Source organism: Hyperoodon ampullatus (assembly GCF_949752795.1).
Source record: "Hyperoodon ampullatus genome assembly, chromosome: 2".
NCBI classification, from domain to species: Eukaryota; Metazoa; Chordata; class Mammalia; order Artiodactyla; family Ziphiidae; genus Hyperoodon; species Hyperoodon ampullatus.
Genome location: NC_136915.1, coordinates 4,396,413 through 4,417,802, shown reverse-complemented (window position 1 = coordinate 4,417,802; position 21,390 = coordinate 4,396,413). Strand labels below are relative to the sequence as shown.

Genomic DNA, 21,390 nt, shown 5'->3' with positions numbered 1-21,390 from the left:
CCCCGGACAGCGGCTTCCCGGGTGCCCAGCCCAGCACCCCTGGGGTCGGGGTCTGCAGGTGGAGCTGCACTTGGGGGACACAGCTGCCTGCGGGGCTGGGGACTCCTGGACACCACCACGCACAGAGCCCCTCGCCACACCACGCCGAAGGGCCCCAGTAGTTGGAGGATGTCTTAATTGCCTTCAGGATTGTCCCACGATCCCTCTTGTCTCCTGTTATGAAGACCGGAGAGGCTGTGCTGCATGGCTTCCTAATTAAGAAGGTCTGCGTCCCTCAGGCTCACAGGAAGTTGTTATATCACCACTGGGAACCCTCTTCACACCAGACGTTCGTTAATTACAAAAAGGACAAGCTCTTGATTTTACTGAGGGTGGAACTTAGTCACTCACTCTCCCTGCCAAGTTCCAAATGTGTGTTCTGGAAGCACAGAAAATGCAAAATGGAAAACATTTGGTTTGCACTCACGGGAGCCCGGAAGACAGCGTTGGCAGGAAGCGCGGTGGGGGGAGACGGGGCGAAGATGCACATCGGAGGCCCGGAGCCAGCGGGCGGGTGGGAGCCAGCGGGGTGCCCGGAGCACAGAGGGGCCGGCCCTGGGACCCTCCCCTAACCCCCACGTCCCTGGGGCTGCGTGACGTTCCAAAGGCCCGGCTGCCTTAACGTGACCCCCGGGGCCATTCGCCCTCCTCCCAGGGCAGTGGCTCTGGGTCGGCAGACGGGAGCGCACTTGGCCTCTAAGGCCATTCGTGATGGCAGTAGTTCACGGGCGTGCACGTGCGCGCGCACACACACGCGGTGTGACGGCCGTGCACGGAGAGCGGCCCGCACTGGCACTGCAGGAACGCTTTGCCACGTCACCTCCTTGAGAACCCCATTTTACAGGCGGGAGGACCTGGCCCTGGGGAGGTGGGCAGCGTCTCTTGAGGCCACACAGCAGGTCCCCGTGACCCTGTGGTCCTCACTACCCCTCCACTGTCCCTTCCACCAGGCAGGTAAACAGGGGTCACCATGCCTTGAGCGGCCTGTGGGCCCCTTTGCTGTCACCTCTCCTTTTTCATACCCACAGGGGGCCCCCCAAGGCTGGGGCAAGGGCTGCGAGAGCCACTTGCGGGGTGGGGGCGTCGTGAGCCCTCCTCCCTGCCAACAGCTTCAGGCACTTGAGGGGAATGTGATTTCCCATGGAGGAGCTTTGTCCTTCTCCCCGTCACCGCCAACCCCCATTAAAAACAGCAACAGCCAACAACTTATGTATTTATTTACTTTGCCGGATGGAGGGGGACGGGCTGCGAGGAGGTGAGGAGGCGGCCGCTGGGCCGTGGGCGGGGCCGCGTGCGGGGAGCCATCTGTCTCCTTCTGTCAGCTCCGTGCCCAGCAGGGAAGTGGTGGCCCCTCTTAGTCACTTGGCCAGGAGAGCTGTTTATCAGAGCTCGTGGCCCTGGGGAGGCCGAGTGTCCACCGGCCAGCAGGGCAGGGCGCCCACCTCCACAGAGAACAGAGAGGCTGCTCTGCTCACGTCTGGCTCTGTTTCCCCCTGGGGTGGCGGCCAGGGCCTGTCTTCATAAACGTGTGCCCTCGCTGGGCACCTTCCAGGGCAGGCCGGTGAGGAGGGCCGTCAGCATTTGGGGTGGCAGCACCGAATCCTCAGAGCCTGGAACGCGCAGCCCAGGCCGCCGTCCCCAGAGGCGAGAAGAGGGATGAGCCCTCGTCTGGCTCCTTCCCCCCAGGCCTGGCAAATGGCTTGGCCACGCTCTCCAGCTGGCCAGCTGCCTGTACATCCATCATCAGGCCGCGTGAGGTCTGTCCGAGGGCAGCTCCTGGCTGATGAGTTAGCTGCAGAATGTTGAACGTCAGAGACTCAGGGCAGCAGCTCTGAGGCCCAGTGCTGGGCGCGGGCCCCTCCCTCCACTGAGCAGAGCCTAGAATGTACCCTGTCTTGTACCTGCACCTTGACCTCGGCCCCTCCTCAGGTCACGCTTTGAGAGAAGAATCCAGAGCCTTTGGTGCACCCGTTCTGGACACGTGGTGGCCTGTTGGCTGCCGAGGGGGTGAGTAGCTGCAGTCGTCTGGGGTGACCCCGTAGAGGGCTGGGCTCGTCACAGCTGCACATCAGGGCCTGGTGGGACAAGGGCAGGCAGGCGAGGTGCCCACCCTGTGCGGGCACGACCCGGAAGTGGACACCCCGCCCGCTGCCCCAGAAGCGGCCCTGATGAGGACCCAACATGGTCCTCCCCTGGCTTCTAGATGCTGTGCGTCCCCAAGATGTTCACCCCTCACTCCCAGAGCTTATGACCTAGAGAGGGCTTTCCTCGTGAGTGTGCGGAGAGCATGGGGGTCGTGGCCCCAAATGTGATGGAAGGGCCGGCATTCTTGTTCGTGTGTGTGGAGATCCGGAGGACGCTCGGGCAGCCGCATGTGGCCCACTGGCACTCACAGGACCTGGCAGAAGGGGAAGGCACAGCGCCCGTCTGCTGTTCGCCTCTAGTGCTCAGGCAGCTCCTCGGGGAGGCGCCTGGCTCCAAGGCTGGGACGGGAACGCATCCCCGCCCTGGCTTGTCCCCTCCCGGAAGGAGAAGAACCACGGGGGCTGGGCCACTGCAGGCCCAGGGGGCTCCAGGCTTATTCTGGAGGGTCACCAGGGTGACACGGGAGGGCCACTGCGTGCCCTGCTGCCCACCGACAGGCCCGCCCCGAGAGTCCGTCAGCACAGGCTGGTCTGGAGGGCGGCGGCAGCTCAAACCGAGGCTCTGCCACTTAGCGGCTGTCGCTTGGGCCGCTCGCTCAGCCTCTGCCCCGCGTCCTCATCGGTGGGAGGGGAGCGTGACAGCTCTGGACCCCTCCTGGGTTGTTACACAGACTCTCATGGGCTGGCTGGTGCCCGCACGCCTTCCCAGGAACCCTCCCCAGGGCCTGGCCCTCGAGACCCCCTTGCTCCGCTCTCCTTTGCCTTTGGTCCCTGCCATTGTCACGTTCCTAGTGCTGCGTCGGCTACCTCTTTTCCCATGTGTTGTCAGCTAGCGGGTCAGCTCCCCAAGGCAGGGCCCCGCAGTGGGGGGTCTGTGTGCTTGTGGGGAGTGCACGCATCCAGGCCCGGGCGCCGTGGCAGGGAAAGTGCCTGGTTTAATTCGGTGAGCATCACTCCCGCCCTGGTGCCCCTGCCTCATGTGCCCGGACTTGGATGGGGCACCGCCCCGCTGAGCCTTCCCTTTGACTTTCTGTAAACTAGGATGGCACTTGTACCTCTGGGGTGCTTTTCAGATAAAATTACATGCTGTACAGTTCCCCTGCTTAAAATGTACAATCTGGGCTTCCCTGGTGGCGCAGTCGTTAAGAATCCGCCTGCCAATGCAGGGGACACGGGTTTGAGCCCTGGTCCAGGAAGATCCCTCATGCCACGGAGCAACTAAGCCCGTGCGCCACAACTACTGAACCTGCGCTCTAGAGCCCTCGAGCCACAACTACTGAAGCCCACGAGCCACAACTACTGAAGCCCGCACTCCTAGAGCCCGTGCCCCGCAACAAGAGAAGCCACCGCAATGAGAAGCCCACGTGCCGCAACGAGGAGTGGCCCCCGCTCGCCACAACTAGAGAAGGCCCGCACGCAACAATGAAGACCCAACGTGGCCAAAAATAAGTACACAAATAAATTATTTAAAAAGAAAAAGCAAGAAAGAAATGCTTGCATTTCTTTAAAAAAAAAAAAAACCAAAAGACACAGCGCACCGCCAGTCTTCATCCCTCCCCCAACCCCTGGCCACCACTAATCTGTGTTCTCTGTCGAGTTGCCTGTTCTGGACGTTTGTGTAACTGGGCTCACACGTGAGGTGGGCCTTTGTGCCCGGCTTCTTTCTCCCAGGGCTGTCGGCCAGCTCTGAGGGCGTGCCACAAGCTGACCTCAGGAGAGGGTGGGCAGCGCTTCCCATTCGGCCACCCCCAAGATGGGAGTAAGGTTCCTTAGGAAAACGGGTCCCTGGCTAAATCATTGTGGGACAGCCCCGATTAAACACCGTTAAACAGGTTTATTTGACTTCAAGATTTTGACCTGTGTGCATCATTAGCTGGGAGAGGCTAATTAGCATTCAGGTTTCCAGACCTGTTTGGCCACAGATCATCAAGAAGGCTTCATCCCCCTTTTGGAGCCGGGAGACAGAGACCTGGGATGCAGGAGGCCACAGAGCCCGCACTCCTGCCGCAAGTTTGCAGGCAGTGGTGTCAACGCAAACGGAACAGTGGTGTGTGTCCTCAAGGGGAAGAACCCAAGTGCGCAGTGTGGGGGGCGCCGAGGGGTCCATGGCCAGGTGCCCGCAGAGGGTGGGCTGCTCCCCGGGCATCTCCCGGGCCCAGCAGCCCTTCCTCAGTCCCAGTGCCAGCTCCCCCCGACCCCAGGCCCTGGCCTCACGTGGGCCATCCTTGCCTGACAGATGGGACGCCAGCTCCTGAGCTCACGCCAGCAGCTCCACGGGGCTGTTTGCCACCCTCCCTGGGTGCCCTCCCTGCTCCCTGGAGCCCCAAGAGCACTTGGCTGATGACCCTGGCACTTAGGGACCCAGTTCTCACCCGAATCCCACATCTGCTGATTTCCAAGACCACTGATGGGCTGGAGAAACAGGAAGCCCATCTCGCGAGGCAGGCCCTGGCTCCGGGGGGCTCTGCAGAGGGCCTGGTAGCCGCCCCCTCTTGGTCCTGCTGCCTTACCCAGGCCAAGCTCACTCTCTTGCTTCTGAGAAATCGTTTTCTTTCTAATAAGCCCTTGCCTTCTTTCCCCTGCCCCCGAGATGGCAACTCCACCAGCTAGAAGGAGGGCCTGCTCCAGAGCCCCAGCAGAAAGGGGCGGGTTTTTAGAGCTGGCAGGAACCTTGGAACGTGGTCCAGACCCCCCACTGCCCTCCTCCAGCTCTCCTCTCAGCCAGCCCCACCGGGCCCCGACTCCCCGGTCCCCAGCTCTGGGACCCCATAGGCACTGATGGGGTCGTCTGCGAGGCAGGCAGGAAGCCCGGCTACACCCCTCCTCCCACTAAGGAAGGGCTGTGCCTTCGGGCTGCAGGTGGATGGGAGCCACAGGTCTCCTCAGCCATGCCAAGCAAGTTCCATATAGGGGAGGGGGAGGAAAAAGCCCCCACTGTTCTAGCCTGGTGGCCTTGACCTTGCATTCTTGGCCGCTTTGGCTGTCCCCCATTTGGAACAGGGATGGAGATGGGGAGGGGCCAGGGTCCTGCTACCCAAAGTGCACTGTGGGCAGCAGCATCGCATCACCTGGACCCGTGTTAGAAACGGGTCTCGGGACTTCCCTGGTGGTGCAGTGATGAAGAATCCGCCTGCCAGTGCAGGGGACACAGGTTCGAGCCCTGGTCCGGGAAGATCCCACATGCCGCAGAGCAACTAAGCCCGTGCGCCACAACTACGGAGCCTGCGCTCTAGAGCCTGTGAGCCACAACTACTGAGGCCATGTGCCACAACTGCTGAAGCCCATGTGCCTAGAGCCCGTGCTCTGCAACAAGAGAAGCCACCTCAATGAGAAGCCCGTGCACCACAAGCAAGAGTAGACCCTGCTCGCCACAACTAAGAGAAAGCCCGCGTGCAGCAACAAAGACCCAATGCAGCCAAAAATAAATAAATAAATTTATGAAAAAGAAAAAGAAAAAAAAGAAACGGGTCTCAGCCTCTGACCCCCAGACCCACCGGGTCAGAATCCACATTTACAAGATCCTCAAGCGATTCATGCATATGTGAACATTTGAGAGGCCCCCGATCTAGCACATTCTGCCTGGATGTGTGCAGAAACCTTCGGCTGGGCCCAGCAGGATGTGGACTTGTGTTCGTGGGGTGCCTTGGACAGCAGGGGCTGGAGGACTCGGGGGTCTTGCCGGCTTAGGACTGCCTGCTGAAACTGAGATAGAACAGTTTATCTCCCTGTGCTGTTTCAAGTCAAACTGAGTAGCCTCAAATTTTATTTTTAAAAAGTCAGCCAGAGGTGAAAACAGAGCAGGCCTCCAATAAAGTGTCTTGGGGCTTCCCTGGTGGCGCAGTGGTTGGAGTCCGCCTGCCGATGCAGGGGACATGGGTTCGTGCCCCGGTCTGGGAAGATCCCACATGCCGCGGAGCGGCTGGGCCCGTGAGCCATGGCCGCTGAGCCTGTGCGTCCAGAGCCTGTGCTCCGCAACAGGAGAGGCCACAACAGTGAGAGGACCGTGTACCACACAAAAAAAATAATAAATAAATAAAGTGTCTTGGAAAAGCCACCATTTTCCACGTCTGCCCCGAGACTCTTCAGACAGGAACCGGAACCACTCTAAGGACCACGATCCTAGTGTTTCAGGTACCCGAACGTTCTACTGGCTCTGAGCCGCAAGGTTTGACAGTTTACACCTGGTGACATTTAGAGAACAATTGCTGAGAAGGCTGAAGGGGAGGAACTATGTGGTATGACCTGACATTCCATCCTCTGGCTGATCGTTCTCTCTTTTGCCAATATACCATTTGTCTGTAAAACCCTTGGGCCAAAAATAGCTGCTAGGGCTTGGTGTCACTGTGGATGAAGGGCAACTGCCCCATTTCCTTGGCTTTCAGACACCCTCAGAGTGTCTCAAGGCAGTGTCGTCCCAGAGGAATCGCACAGCCCTTTAAGCCCGAATCCCTGGCCCCAGACGGCGAGAGAGAACTGTGCGGTGGGACAGATGGGGCCTTGGGAAGTGACCCCCTGATGCTGCCGCAGTGGACCTCTCTGGCCAGGGCCACACCACTTAGCGGCCAGGCCAGGCCACTCTCAAGAGTGCGAGGGGGCACTGTTCGCCATCCTGCTGGGTCGGCAGGCACAAGCCAGGACTGTCCTGGGCAAAACCCAGCCCTTGGCCAAGTCCCGCTGGTCACTCAGGTACCTAGCTCCTTAGGTTGCTCAGAGGAAGGAAGCAGCAGAGAAGAGGTGAGAAGGACACCCGGTGCCACTTCCTAGGCGTCTGTGCTGGCCAGGGCTCGCTGCCCACAATGTGGTCGCTCACTCCTAGTACAATAAAGCGGCCTTCTCAAGGTCACCCAGCCAGCACGGTGTTTGTCCCCACTTCCCTTCGGGGCAGAGACGGAGAGCCGCTGGCATTCCCTGGGAGCGGCGCAAGCGTGGGGTCCCCCTCTTCCTTGCTCTGGCTCGTCTCTGCTTTAGGCCTCCCCTCCCGCGTTCCATCATCAACTGCATTTTCAGCTGAAGTTCATTACCAAAGTGGCGCTGGGCTCAGGATTCGGCCTGCTGTGGAAGGCGACATGGGGAGAGATGCTGGCTGTGGGCTGTCAGGAAGATGGGTCCTGGGCCGGGTTCTCTGTGCCCTCGGGGCGGGGCGGGGCGGGGCCCCGGCTACGGTGCAGTCACAGGTTCTCTAACCTGCCTGCTTCTCTGTGTGTGGTCCACAGCCCGAGACTGAGGACGAGAAGAAGCGCTTTGAGGAAGGCAAAGGGCGGTACCTGCAGATGAAGGCAAAACGACAGGGTCAAGCGGAGCCTCAGCCCTAGACGCCCCCTCCTACCGCTGGGGCCTGGAGCAGCCCCCAGCATCTCATCATTTAGAAGTTACCCCTTGGCCAAAAACCCAGTTCACGTTGACAGCTGGTGTTGTGTGAAGTATTTGTCTCGCAGTGTTAACCTGTGTTAACCTCTCCTGGAAACCTATACACCAAAGCTTTATTTATATCATCCCAGTGTAAATGCTACACAGTATTGTCCCGACGCCCCAAGGCATTCCCTGGAAACCCTGGGGAATACTGGGGCGCACGCTGTATGGTATGGAAAGAGCCCAGCATCACTAATAAAGCTGCTGTTTGGCTGGACCTTGGTCTGGGTGGTTGTTTGTCTTGGGCGGCTGCTCTCCCCGGGGTGTTGGGGGCTGTGGGCTCCCATGGGCGCCCCCCTTCCTCAGGGCCACCCTCCTGCCCCCCCCCCGCCGGGTGCCTGTACCTGCACATACCCCAGAACCTTGGGCACAGCGGCGCCCATTTGTGTTTGCCCGGCGGCTTGCTGGACAGAGAGAGAGCACCCCTTCCTTCCCACCCTCCAACCCCCTCCTGGGCCCTGGTTCCGTGTCCTGGCTCCGAGGCCCCAACCAGTGTCCCACTGGCCTTCCTGTCGATGGGGGCTGGGGAGCTTTTGTGAGGACTCAGGCAAGGAGCTGGGCAGAAAGAGCCGGGCTCAGCCAGACCAGACCACAGTGCCCTGGGCCTGGCATCTGCTCCCTGGAGGCAGCTGAGACACCTCGGAGCACGAGGCAGGGATCCTGCTGGAGGGAGCCTCCCCAGCTGGTACCAGGGCCCCTGTGCCCGATGTGGGAACCCCCAGCCACTCGGGCAGGGGGGTTATTGGGAAGGCTCGTGGGGTGGGGGTCCGAGGGGCAGTGTGTGTGTGTGTGCGTGCTCACGTGCGCGCGTGTGCACGTGTGTCGGCATCCCTGTCTCTGTGCACGTGTGTGCGCGCATGTGAAGTATGAGGCTGTGTGTGTGCACCTGGTCCAGCAGCCTCAGGGCAGATACGCTGCCAAGGCCACTCCAGCCCCCCAGCCCCAGCCCCACCTGAGAAAGGCCCCTCCGCCAAGCACTTGGGGTCACCATCGCCTAGGAGAACGCTCCTGACCCAGGCTGGTCCCCGAAGTCTGGGGATGAGACTGGCCACCAACAACTACGGCCTCACGCAGGGCTCCCTCGGGCCCCAACAGAGAGAACGTGGCTCCAGATGTGCAGAAACGCCCGCCAGGACCTCCAGAATCCATCTCGGCCCCAGTCCTGGCTGACGGGGTTATTTCCTGCCTGGGAGCAGGGGGAGGGAACAGACCACAGGAGGCCATGGCAGCCCCACCCTGCCCCCCCGGCCCCCTGGAGGCTGCCTCAGCCTCCCCAGCTCCACCCGCACCCTGTGCCAACTTCCTGAAGGCTGTAGGCAGTGCCCTGGGCAGGGAGTGGTGTGGAGGCGAGCCAGCCCAGGCCGGCCAAAGCCTTGGTCTGAGAAACCAGAGTCGGCCACGCCGGCCCCAAAGTGCCTGGGCCCTGGGGTTCCCCACGGTGGCCATCGGAAGCTAATCTCCCACCTGCCCCCAGAGCCAGCTAAGCCAGGGGCAGGGGCACTAGTACAGGCGGCTGTGGTGAGCTGGGCTCGCTCGTGGAGGTGCGCTTGGGGCCACAGGCGTGGGGCAGGCTGCCTTCTGCCAGCTGGGCGGCGGCCTGGCCCGTGCTCTGGATGGCTGGATTGCCTGTTTGCCTTAGAAATGCCACACTTGACTACCAGCTACCCTGTGTCAGCGTCCTACTGCTGATGCCCTATTTACAACCAGGGTCACATGGGCAGGGAGCTGGCCTGTCCACGGAGAGCTCATCAGGGGCCCTGACCACCCAGAAGCCACACACAGGGAGCGCATGGCCCAGGACTTGCCGTTCACCAGCTCTGCTTCATTGTGGAGCCTTGCTATACAAACACTTTTACTTTTGTTTGAGACTGATCCTGGGGACTTCCCTGGCGGTCTAGTGGTTAAGACTCCACGCTTCCAATGCAGTGGGTGAGGGTTCGATCCCTGGTTGGGGAACTAAGATCCCACGTGCCACGCAGCACGGCCAAAAAAAAAAAAAAAACACCTGATCCCAAGACTCACTCTGGGCCCTCTAAAAGCTGCTTCTAACTCCCCAGCTGTTTCTGGGGTGTGGAGGAGATGGTGTAGGTGGGCACAGAAGCCAGGCTATGGAGTGGTACAGGCAGCACTGGCTGCATTTGGTTGAGTCCAGTCCCGAGCAGATGCCCGCCTTCCTCCGGACACAGGGCTGGGCACTCGTGGATGCTCTCAGTTGCGGGGCAGGACAGTGCCCTGCGGGGCAGCCCAGAGTGACTCTGGAGGCCTTTCGTCCGGGGTGTGTGTGGTCACTGGCTTTCTAGAAGAGGCAGGCGGGATCCTCTGACTGGCTGGGAGGCCAGGATGCCAGAGGCCACTCTCTCTTGTGACTTGGGTCTCCAGAGAACCCCATCAAGGGGACTAATGGGTTTCCCCAGCTAGCCTAGAGGTGACAGCCTGTGCCCTGCTAGGAGTGCTACGTGAAGGGCAAGCTCCTGAGGGAGGGAAGAGAGAGGGCCAGGGGTGCCAGGTCGCAGGTCCTGGCCTCTCCCAGCTGCGTGGTCGTGGTCTCAGCTTCACAGAGAACACTTCGGAGCCCATTGTGGGAGGGACAACCACCCGGCAGGCAGCCCAGTGGTCCATTCACTCGCTTCCCGCGGTGGAACCCCCGCCCCACCAAGGCCCGAGGGTGAGTCTGAATCCTTAGCTGACCCAACCTCACCTCTTCCTGCCCTGGCTCCCCCCATAAACGACTCCCCAATTTCTAGAGGCCACAAGTCCTCAGGGTCCCCAAGTTCTCCTTACGCCCCGCCCCTATAGTTCACCTGAGATGTGACTTCCTTCAGGAAGGCCTCCCTGAGCCCCCCACCGCCGGCCCTAGGTCCCCACTGTCCATTCCTGCCCCAGGCCCCCTTGGCCTAGGTCTTCCCCAGGAGGCTCGCAGCCAGCGTCGGGAGTATGGACAGACCGGGAGTATGGACAGACCCGGGAGTATGGACAGACCGGGAGTATGGACAGACCCGAGTCGGCAGCGAGAGGCCCAAGCGTGATCCAGGCGTCGCGGGAGGCGCCGCCCTCCCTAGGGGGCTTCGGCGCGGATGCGGAGGGCGCGCCCCCGCGGGTACGAGAGAAACGCGCGGCAGACACACAGACACACGCGGCGGGCCGCGCCTCCGAGGGGAGGGGGTGGGCGGTCCGAGGGGCGGTGTGGAGACGCCCGCGGAGGCCTGCGCCCTGCTCCGCCCCCCGCCCCCGGCCGCCCGGGCGCAGCCAGCCGAGCGGCGGGATCGGAGCGCGGCGGCGGCGGCGGCGGCGCGAAGGGAGGGAGAGAGGGAGGGAGGGAGGGAGGGGCGGCGAGGCCGAGAAGAGAAGAGCGGAACGCGCAGGCCACGGGCGGCCGCCGCCAGGATGCCCCGGCCCGCTGGCCGCTCCGCCGCCGGCCACCCACGCGGTCCCCGGCGGCCCGCGCTCGGCCGGGGGGCGCGGGAGCCGCAGCCGGAGCCGGAGGCGGGAGCAGCGAGCTGGAGCCCCGGGCGCCCGAATGCAGGGTGAGCGCCGCCGCCCTGGCCCGGGGGCGACCGGGCAGGGGACCCCCGGCGGGAGGACTTTGGGCGGGGAGGGGCTGTCCGTGGTCGGTCGGTCACGGGGTCTGTCCGATGGCCGCGAGCTCCGCTTAAGGCGCGCACCCCTCCCCCCAACTTGGGGACCTTCAGGGTAACTTCCCTGGGGTCCGCCCCTTCTTCTGAGCCTAGCAGCGCCGCCCCGGGGGGCTTGCTTTCAGGGGGCGGGGATGGCCGGTCTGTGGGTCTTGGGCCCACCCCTGCCCAGCGTAACTCGGGAGGCGTCCGGGACCGCAGTCCCGTCAGCGTTCGGCTCGCGGCCGACGCTCGGACGCGCCCTCGGGGCTGGGCAGAGCTGGGGGCCCCGCTGGGGCAGGACCGCGCGCCTGGCCGGGCGGGGGATCGGAGGACAGAGGAGCGGGGACCACGGGGGTGGGGGGCGGGCGTGGCGGAGATGTGGAGGCTACTCGCCGAGAGCTCCGCCCTGGGCGGCGGCCGAGCGGGGCCCTGCGGGACTGATGGGTAGCAGCGCCGGCGGAGAGTAGCCTGGGGGCGGCAGCCTGAGCCCGGGAATCCTTTCAAGTTTTGGGTTCTCTTTGTTGCGCAATCGAGCCCGGGGGCCGTGCGGCCTCATTGGCCCGGGGCCGCGACGTCACGCCGGAGCCCCGCCCGCAGACCCTGCGGAGAGAGTCCGGTGGGTCCCAGGCCCGCCACACCTGCAGCCTGCACTGCGGTGTCTTGGGGTGGGGGTGGGGGCAGGGAGCGTCTCCGGGATCCAGGCGGAGGGGGAAGCCCAGTCCTGAAATGCTGCGGAGCCTGAGTGGGCTGCGGGAGAAACTTCCCAATAGGGGGCGGCAACCCTCCTGGAGTGTTGGGGTCTGGACCCTAGTGTCCCCTGCTCCCTGTGATTGAGAATGAACAGAAGGTGTCACCAGCCTGGAGGAAGGGGGTCTCCTTGTTTCCGCAGAGCCGGCCCCCTCTCACTCTGCATTTGGAGACCTTGCTCTCCACCCCACCCCGGTGACACTCCTCCCCCATCGCAGGACCACCACGCTCAGGAGTCCACAAAGCCAGCCTCCATACGTCCTCCCTGTGCTGCACTGGGCTCTGAGCCTCAGTGCTCCCATCTGCATTGTGGGGACAGTAGAACCCATCTTGCAGGGGCAGGAGGCCCAGAAAGACAACCTCAGCTCAAGGAACAAAAAAATGCCAAGTTTCCGAGCATTTTAATGTTTCAGACATCAGGATTTTGATGTCAGGCGAGTGGAGTTTGGATCCTGGCTCGGGAACCTAAGAGCTTGGTTACCTCTCCTTAACCATCTATAAAATGGGAACGATGTCAGTCCTTCAGACAAGATCACTGGGGGTGCGAACTGAGGGGAGTGTGCCTGTTCGAAGGAGGATTGCCTCCTCCCTCTACTTGTAGGGCACATTCTCCTGCCCACAGACCTAGGGCCTTTCCCTGCAGTGAGACACTGCTCGGCTAGACTCAGGGAAGAACCGGCACCAGGAAGGGTTGTACCAGTGGCAGCCTGTGGCACCTTCCCTACCACTCTGCACCAGCAATCAACAGGTGGGCAGGGTGGGCTGGGCCGGGCGCAGGGTCACAGGAGTCAGACAGCCTGCTTGGGCTTCTGAGGGAAGGCCTCCCAATCTGATGGCCAAGGCGGCGCGATGCAAGTAGAAATAGATGGCAGGCCACCAGGTGCCTGCCGAATCCGGTTTTCTATTTGATAGTGTAAGCCTCTGGCCCACAGCAGCATGCAGACTCTGCCCGCTCTGGACCCCTGGTAGGCTGCCAGACACCCCACCTGGCTGTGTGTAGCCCTGTGGCCTCATTACCCTCCAAGCTGGGCTGTCCCAGGTTCTGGCTGGGGTGACTGTGCGTCTGCCTGCAGGTCTGAGGCTCATGCACACCTCTGAGCTCAGTGTCTTGAAGAGACAGCATAGCTCAGTGAGCAGGGAGGTCTTTGGTACAGACATCTACGTGGCAAGCATTTATTGAGCACTTACTGTGTGCCTGGCTCCATTGTAAGCGCTTTCCCTGGCACCGCTTCCCGGCTACCCACACACTTCTCGAGGTAGATACCATCATGTCTACGTACAGATGAGAAAACTGAGGCCCAGCTGAGTCACGTGACTGGCTGGGGAGCTAAAGCTGGAGTCTTAACAGCCCTTCACCCCACACCGAGTGGCCTCTGTATGCTGAAGTCAAGGAGGCTTGCTGGACACCAGAACGACTGGTGGAGGGTTCAGCGGGGCCACCTCACCTCCCACGCTGGGGCTGGGGTGGGGAAGGGGAGGCAGCTCTGCGAGCAGAAGCCTAATGTTTGGGAAGGGAGTTCCCCGGCCCCAGAAGTCCCCCAGCCCCCACTAAAAGGCCCTTAGTGGGCACTGGTGTGGTCCAGATTAGACTCCTCCTGTGGGTCAGGGGTCTGGGCAGGCCCACCGCAGGGGCGCAGAGATGAATGAGACCCATCAGGACTCAAGAGATCCTTCGGTGTCCATGGGGCTCAGGCCGCACCCTGTACGAGACAAGCAGGGGAGCCTGGCAGCGGGCCGGGAGGTGTCACTTCCCCTGTCCTGAGCGCCAGGGGCCTGCGGTGGCCTGTCCACCCCAAGCTGGAAACAGTCCCTGAAGGATCACGTGGCTGGGTCTGGTTCAGTGGTGCCCGTGAGTGTTGGGGGCAGCAAATGTGCAGCCAATGAGATTACACAGGCTAGAGGGTGAGAAGGCCCAAGTGCAGGCAGCATGCACAGGAGACCTGCACTGAGCACTGCACTTGTCCCCCACGCCACCTGCTCCAGGCTGTGGCCAGAGGGGCCTGCTGTGGGGGGCCTCATATCAGAGGGGCCGGCCAGCGCTCTGCGCAGGGACGCGCTGAGCTGGGGAGGGGGCCTCACCGCCTGGCCCACGGGCAGGATGGGGCGGCTCCCCAGCACGTGCCTCCTGCCCCGCGTCCTAGGTCCCTGGTTCCTGCCTATCCACAGGCTGTCCTTGGGGGCAGGTTCTGGTCCCTGGACCAGCTACAGTCCTATGCTGCCCACGGCAACCAGAGCAGCCACCGTGTGTGAGACCGGGCCGGCCCCAGGCGTTAGAGATGTGGCGTCTGTCCACCCCAGCCTCCCCCTGGAGGAAGGAGCCTCATCGTCCCCATCTCAGAGTAGGACGTGGATGCAGGGACTTTGCTGGGGTCACATGGCGAGTACGCTAGAGCTTAGTGTGCCCCCCAGCCCGGTGTACTGCCAGGGCCTGCCAGGTGTGCTCGGTCAAGGAAGGCCTGCTGGGGGCTGAGCTGGGTAAAGCAGGCCGCCCTTTCCCAAGGTGGGCACAAGAGTGGTCCCCAGAGCATCCCTTCCTCACAGGGGAGGTTCAGGGGGCTTATCCTCCAGGCATGTCCTCATTGGCCAAAGGAAGTGGGACCAACGAAAGTGAGGGCCCCCAACATGCACTGGGGGAGCCTCGCGTGGGCTGCGTGAGGATTTTGGGAGTTTGATGGTGAGAGGGCTGGTTCTGGGACAGGACCAGGTACACACACGGCACAGCGCCCACCTGGGCCCGGCCTGGCGGCTTCCCTGAGGATGCAGGCGGCCTGGAAGGAAGCCTAGATGCCGCACCTTGACCAGGAGTAGGTGGAAGTGAGGGGATGTGCACTTATTGAGCACCCCTGTATACACCCCCTGGGAGCCAGGAGGTTCCATAGAGGGGAGAGGAGGGCGAAGCAGCCCCTCCCAAGCCAGGACCAGACAGGCAATGGAGCATGAGGGGACCCCCTCTATCTCGCACTCCCAAGAGCCCCAAGAGCTGCACTGCCGGAGCCCAAGGGAGAGTCACTGAGAGCTCTTTGGCTCCCCCCAAACCCACTGCAGATGCTCACGGTCCCTGGTGTCCCCAGGCCGCCGCGTGTGAGGGCTGCTGCTCTGAGCTGAGGCCTGGCTGGAGGAGGATGTCCCAGCCACCGGCCAGCTCCCGTCTGCACCATGAGTGATGAGTGGCGGCTGCCTGGCAGCGCGGTGGGCTGGCTGGCCTGCGGAGGCCTCTCCCTGCTGGCCAACGCGTGGGGCATCCTCAGCGTGGGGGCCAAGCAGAAGAAGTGGAAGCCCCTGGAGTTCCTGCTGTGCACGCTCGCGGCCACCCACATGCTCAACGTGGCCGTGCCCATCGCCACCTATGCCGTGGTGCAGCTGCGGCGCCAGCGCCCCGACTACGACTGGAACGAGGGCCTCTGCAAGGTCTTCGTCTCCACCTTCTACACCCTAACCCTGGCCACCTGCTTCTCCGTCACCTCCCTCTCCTACCACCGCATGTGGATGGTCCGCTGGCCCGTCAACTACCGGTGAGTTCCTGGGCGTGTGCCCGTGTGCACCTGAACATCTGGTGTCCTTGGAGAGGGGGACGTGGGTGCCTGAGCGTGCAGGTACCCTCGGTGTGGGGACAGGGTCCCTGTGCGGTGTGCCGCCCCCATGCTGTGCTGGGGTTGCAGGGGCGGGCACGTGTAGGTGTACGTGGGTGCGTACAGTGTCCGGTGCAGAAGGGCTCGGTGAGAAGGACACGTGACGATGTGCTGACTGCGGGGCTGGGGCAGTTGAGGACCCTCTGCCGGTCCCCAGGGACCTGTGGAGAGACCCTGTGAGTGACGCCAGGTCCCTCTGTCCTGCCCCCACCCCATGCCAGGCTAAGCAACGCCAAGAAGCAGGCGGTGCACACGGTCATGGGCATCTGGATGGTGTCCTTCATCCTGTCGGCGCTGCCTGCCGTCGGCTGGCATGACACGAGCGAGCGCTTCTACACCCACGGCTGCCACTTCATCGTGGCTGAGATTGGCCTGGGCTTCGGCGTCTGCTTCCTGCTGCTGGTGGGCGGCAGCATGGCCATGGGCATGGTCTGCACGGCCATCGCCCTCTTCCAGACGCTGGCGGTGCGGGTGGGGCGCCGGGCTGACCGCCACGCCTTCACCGTGCCCACCATCGTGGTGGAGGACGCGCAGGGCAAGCGCCGCTCCTCCATCGACGGCTCCGAGCCCGCCAGGACCTCGCTGCAGATCACCGGCCTGGTGGCCACCATCGTCGTCATATACGACTGCCTCATGGGCTTCCCTGTGCTGGTGGGTGAGCCTGGCGGGTGGTAGGAACCTGGCGGGGGGACATGGGCTCTGGGACAGCCCTGGGGCTGGGCGTGCTCTAGGCATTAGGTGGTTGAATCCTCACACCCGATCTTTTCAGGAGGCATCGTCATCATCCCCATTTTACAGAGGTGGAAACTGAACTTCAGAGAGGTCAAATGACCCACCTAGAGTCAGGGCACCATGTCAGGTGGCTGCAGAGACCAGGGTCTTTTGTCACACGGCAGGGGACTTTCCTGACCTGAGACCCATTTGATGCAGAGGGTGTGGAAGGTGGGGTGACATGCCACAGGCTTCCTGGTGGGTCCAGGTCCCAGGATGGACAGAGGGGGGATTTAGTGTGGCAGAACTGGCTTTGATCCTGAATCGGGAGGCAGGGCAGGCCTTGAATGTGTGCTGGGGAGTTGGACTTGATCCCAGGAGCTGAGGAAGGTCAAGGTGAGGGCTGGTCTGAAGACCCTGCCAGCAAGGGTCCAAGGTCCACCGAGGCTGCCTGGGGTCCTGTCTGTGAGGCTATGCCCCAGGCCTAGCCCAAGAATGATGTCTGGACTCAAAGACAAGCCCTCCCACTGATAGGGCTCCAGCCCTGCCCCTGAAGGCTATGGAGCTGGACAGGGAAGGGTCTAGGGGCAAGGACCAGATGGAGGCTTCATCCTAGCAGCTGGGCAGGGAGTCACTGCAGGACCCAAGCTCCAGAAGGTGACAGGTGGTGTGGCAGCCTCATAGTCAGGGGTGACCTTCTGGCCCACCCTCAGTGGGCCAGGTACGCCCCAGGTAGAGTCCTCCTGTGTGCAGTGGGGCCTGGTGTCCCCAGTCCCTTGCTGATAGACGGAAGATGCGTGTGTGAAATTGCAGAGCCAGACGGGAACGGCAGTGGAGGAAGGGCCCCCCAGCTTCTCTTCAGGGCTGTGTGTGGAACCCACTCCAGGCTGCGGGCCTGGTACGGTGTCTGGAATCTTTACCTCACCCTGTGGGGTGTTCTTGGCCCATTTCACAGATGAGGAAACTGAGCCCCAGAGAGGTTTAGCATCTTTCTGAGGGTCACACAGCTCGCATGGAAGAACCAACATGATGTCTGCATCATGCCCACTTCTGCTCTGAAAGAGGAATAATTATGTCACTCAGTGGGGGAATGAACTCTCCCGGGAGCAGAAGAATGAGGCGTCCCTAGGCAGTGACCCAAAGGCCACCTGGTTGGATCCTCTGACCCCCAGAAACTACTTTGATTCTAGACCTCTGGGGTCGGAGGTCTAGACCCTCAGAGTAGGGGCGGGGCCGAGGAGGCCACTAGCCATGGAGCAGCGGGGATGGTAGAAAGGTCCCTGAACTGGGAGACTTGAGACCTGGCTCTCAAAAAGGGGATGGTAACCCACGCCTCCTCCTCCTTGGGCAGTCACGGGTGAAATGAGGGAGGCCATGCCCAGTGCTACCCGGTGCACTGTGAAGGGCTCTGCACACACGGGGCTGTGACTGGGCATCTCGGCACCAGCGGCTGTCGGTGGGCAGGGCCTTCTCCCCTCACACTCTGTCTCTTTCCCGCCCAAAACCCCAGAGCTTTGTCCGTCTCCCCCTCCCCCTCCTCCGGCAGGTGGGCCGTCAGACCTGCCCCACAGGTGGGAGAACTGAGGCTGGGAAGGGAAGCTGGGTGATGGGGCTCCTGCCGGGTGCCAGGCCCAGCCCTGTGCCCACAGGTGGTGAGCTTCAGCAGCCTGTGGGCTGACGCCTCGGCGCCCTGGATGGCACTGTGTGTGCTGTGGTGCTCAGTGACCCAGGCCCTGCTGCTGCCCGTATTCCTCTGGGCCTGCGACCGCTACCGCGCTGACCTCAAGGCTGTCTGGGAGAAGTGCGTGGCCCTCATGGCCGACGATGAGGACCCGGATGACGGTGAGGATGGTCTGAAAATGCCCCCCAGGGAGAGTGGCGCCTGAGTGGGGTCGCTGGGGGTCCCCGGGATAACAGCTGTCAGAGCCCCCATGTTCTACCCCAGAGGTTCTTAAACTCCTAAAGGAAGGACCCAAGCCTGGTGTCCCATGGGGCATTCCCCTGTATGGCTTGGCCGCCCCCAGGGTTCCAGTTAATCAGACATTCTGGTTAACAGAGTGGCTGTGGGCTCCAGCCTGAATGTGTTTCGTGGAGCTTCCAACCTTAGGGGTCCTGGCGAACTGCCCCGGGGCTCCTGTAGACCGGTCCTGTCTCCCTGCCAGCAGTAATAATGTGACCCTGGGCTGAGCCCTTGCCACCTGCCAGGCAGTGTCAGCTCCTTGTGTCTATTTAGTTCTCACCCCCGTAGAGGAGGAAGCTGGCTCAGGGTCTGTGCCTTCCCCCGTCCCTCAACTAAAAGGTGGCAGAGTCAGGATCTGCATAGAGGACCCTGCCCTTCTCCTTTTCTGTTAACCAGCCCACCAGCCCTGCGTGTGTCTCTGGGGGTCCCTGGGACCCATTCCTGGATGCCCCCAAGTTTCCACGGCCCTAAGCTTCTGCCCCGCCCTGCAGAAACCAGCCTGGAAGGTGGCACCCCCCCAGACCTAGTGTTGGACCGCTCCCTGGACTACAGCTATGGGGGTGACTTTGTGGCCCTGGACAGGACGGCCAAGTATGAGCTCTCTGCCCTGGAGGGGGACCTGCCCCACTTCCACCCTCTGCGGCCCTTGCAGGAGGACAAGATGCAGTACCTGCAGGTAGGGACAGCCAGGGCTGGAGATGCAAATATGCCTCTCCAAGGCCTTTCCTCTCTGAGCCCATCTCACGCCTGCCACAGCTCCTGGGGCTGGCTTTCATCCTCCCAAGACGGGCTGGCCCCAGGTCACAGAGCCTGTGCAGGTGGACCCATGGGCGGCACCCCAGCCCCTGTGCCCAAGTTCGCTGGTGCTCTAGGAGGATGGTCCATTCGGTGCCTGTGTTGTTTCCTTGGGGCTCAGCACCCTACTCAAGGGGACTTCTCCCCAGCTGACCCAAGCTACAGATGACAACACTAAGGTTTGGAGAGATTGTCACTTGCCCCAAATCTCACAGCTCCAAACCAGGGTGCCCTGGACCAGGCCTGGTCCCTGACCTCAGGTGGCCCTGCCCGGTGAGGGGAGGCTAGGTCCCCCTTTTCCAGGAGGGCAGCCCGGGTTAACCCCTTGGTCCTGACAGGTCCCGCCCACGCGACGCTTCTCCCACGACGACACGGACTTGTGGGCCGCCGTTCCGCTGCCCACGTTCCTACCGCGCTGGGGCTCTGGCGAGGACCTGGCCGCCCTGGTGCTGCCCGGCGGGCCCGACCGGCGCCGCGGCGGCCTGCTGGCGGAGGACGCGCCCCCCTTCCGCCCGCGCCGTCGCTCGGCCGAGAGCCTGCTGTCGCTGCGCCCCCCGGCCCTGGACGACGGCCCGCGCCTCGCCCCCGGCTCGCCCCCCGGCAGCCCGCGCCGCCGCGCCGGGCCCGGCGCCCGCTGCGCCTCGGCCTCGCTGCTGCCCGACGCCTTCGCGCTGACCGCCTTCGAGCGGGAGCCGCAGGCCCTGAGCCGCCAGCCCGCCTCGCCGGGGCCCTTCCCCGTCCGCGCCCTTCCCCGCGACGGCGCCCAGCCAAGCGGGGACGCGGCGCCCCCTGGCGGCGGCGGCGCGCAACGGAGCCCCGGGCCGCGCCCGGCCGCACACGCGCATCCCAGGACCCTGCGGACCGGCCTGAGCGCGTCGTGGGGCGAACCCGGGGGCCTGCGCGCGGCGGGCGGCGGCGGCAGCACCAGCAGCTTCTTGAGCTCGCCCTCGGAGTCGTCGGGCTACGTCACGCTGCACTCGGACTCGATAGGTTCGGCGTCTTAGGGCCCGCCGGGGCCTCCCCAAGTCTCCAGGCGGGCCGGGCCACCCACGGGGCCAAAGCACCAAAGATGCCATCCTAACCCGGCCCAGGCTCGGGGCAGGCTACGCTGAGACCGCCGGCGGCGCCTGGACTTGCGCTAGCCCTGACTGGGCGGCGGCTGTGTGCCGCCCCGGAAGCGGCCATTGCCTGGAGGGGCAACGCCCACCCTGGACGACCACACTGGGCACGGACCAGCCTCTGGGCAGGGCATCTCTGGGCAGAGTGAGGCTGGGGCTTGGGAAAAGGCGGGCTCCGCACGGGGCAGCTGGCTACCGCCGGACGGAACAAAGCCCAGCCCTGCAGGAGCCACCAGACTGCACCCGGCTTCCCACTCTGCCCCGTAATTGTCACACCTCAGCAGGCGGGGTACAGAGGGTCTGTAAGCACAGGGGTCTTCAGAGCCCAAGCCAAGTTCTCTGAGCAGGGCTCCCTGCTGACTTGTTCTGCCTTGGTTTCCGCATCTGTGACGAGCAGGCGACCATGTTAGGTCTCAGGACTGTCTGGACAAAGTCTCCTGGTCTGTGTGCCCCTGGCCGCCACTGAGGGGACAGAGAGTAAGAGTAGTGGAGGACCCTCCATGGGTCCCTTGTGGGGCTCAGTTTTCAGGGGCCTGGCGTGGCCCCCAAGCCTGAGGCCTCCCACACTCAGTGCCCCTGGCCCCCTTGAGAACTCTACGCAGCCGAGCTAAAGCACACCACTTTGGCACCATCACCGTTGGCACACACCCGCCTTGGCCGCTGTTAGCATCCCACCCTCATCACTGTGCCTCCATTGCCTATGCACATGTCAGCCACCTCTGTGACTCCCATCATGAAGGCCGTGGGTACGTGGTGGAGAAAACTGAAGCAAAGGGGGAGCGGGCTTCCTTATCCTGGTGCCCATCCCCCACCCGTGCAGGTCTGGCCAGGAAGGGATCTTGGCTTAGAGGCCTCGCAGCTTCTGGGTTCAAGGCCTGGTCCCTGGTAAGAGTCTTCCTCCACCCTGGGGCAGGGGTCTTCTTTTGCTCTCCATGCTGGGCAGACCTCTTGCAGGCCTGGGCTTGGCCCTGGGCCCTGGGGAGGGCCTGCTGGGTCTTGCATGGAGGAAGACCCCCGACTCAGGCTCAGGAGAAGCCCAGGCATAGCTGTGGACTTTGAGCTGGAGGGGCCGGGGTGAATGCAAAGGCTGTCTCATTCCATCCCCTGCCTCCATGCGGTGGCCCCTACATGTGAAGATCTGGAGGGGGTTCCAGGGCCCGCAAGGAGCTGGTCTACCCCTCTTCCCTCCTGCTCTGCAGCCTGGAATTGCAGCACTGCCTCTGC

The 21,390-nt window shown here is 63.1% G+C and overlaps 2 protein-coding genes across 2 annotated transcripts in view; both read left to right on the top strand.

Moving 5' to 3' along the window:
- Positions 1-7,803, top strand: part of ACOT7 (acyl-CoA thioesterase 7) — a gene marked incomplete at its 5' end in the record, with an annotated part of 94,414 nt that extends 86,611 nt beyond the window's left edge. Inside the window, one exon of the mRNA XM_079697964.1 lies at positions 7,397-7,803. Coding sequence (XP_079554090.1) covers positions 7,397-7,495 — 99 coding nt within the window. The 3' untranslated portion in view covers positions 7,496-7,803. The remainder of the gene's footprint in view (positions 1-7,396) is intronic.
- Positions 7,804-15,109: 7,306 nt separating this feature from the next.
- On the top strand, positions 15,110-20,052 carry GPR153 (G protein-coupled receptor 153; the record flags this gene model as incomplete). Its single annotated transcript, XM_079698229.1, has 5 exons — positions 15,110-15,465; positions 15,804-16,233; positions 17,943-18,135; positions 18,745-18,929; positions 19,387-20,052. The coding sequence occupies 5 exons, from the start codon at positions 15,110-15,112 to the stop codon at positions 20,050-20,052; spliced, it is 1,830 nt and encodes a 609-aa protein (XP_079554355.1).
- Positions 20,053-21,390: the final 1,338 nt, after the last annotated feature.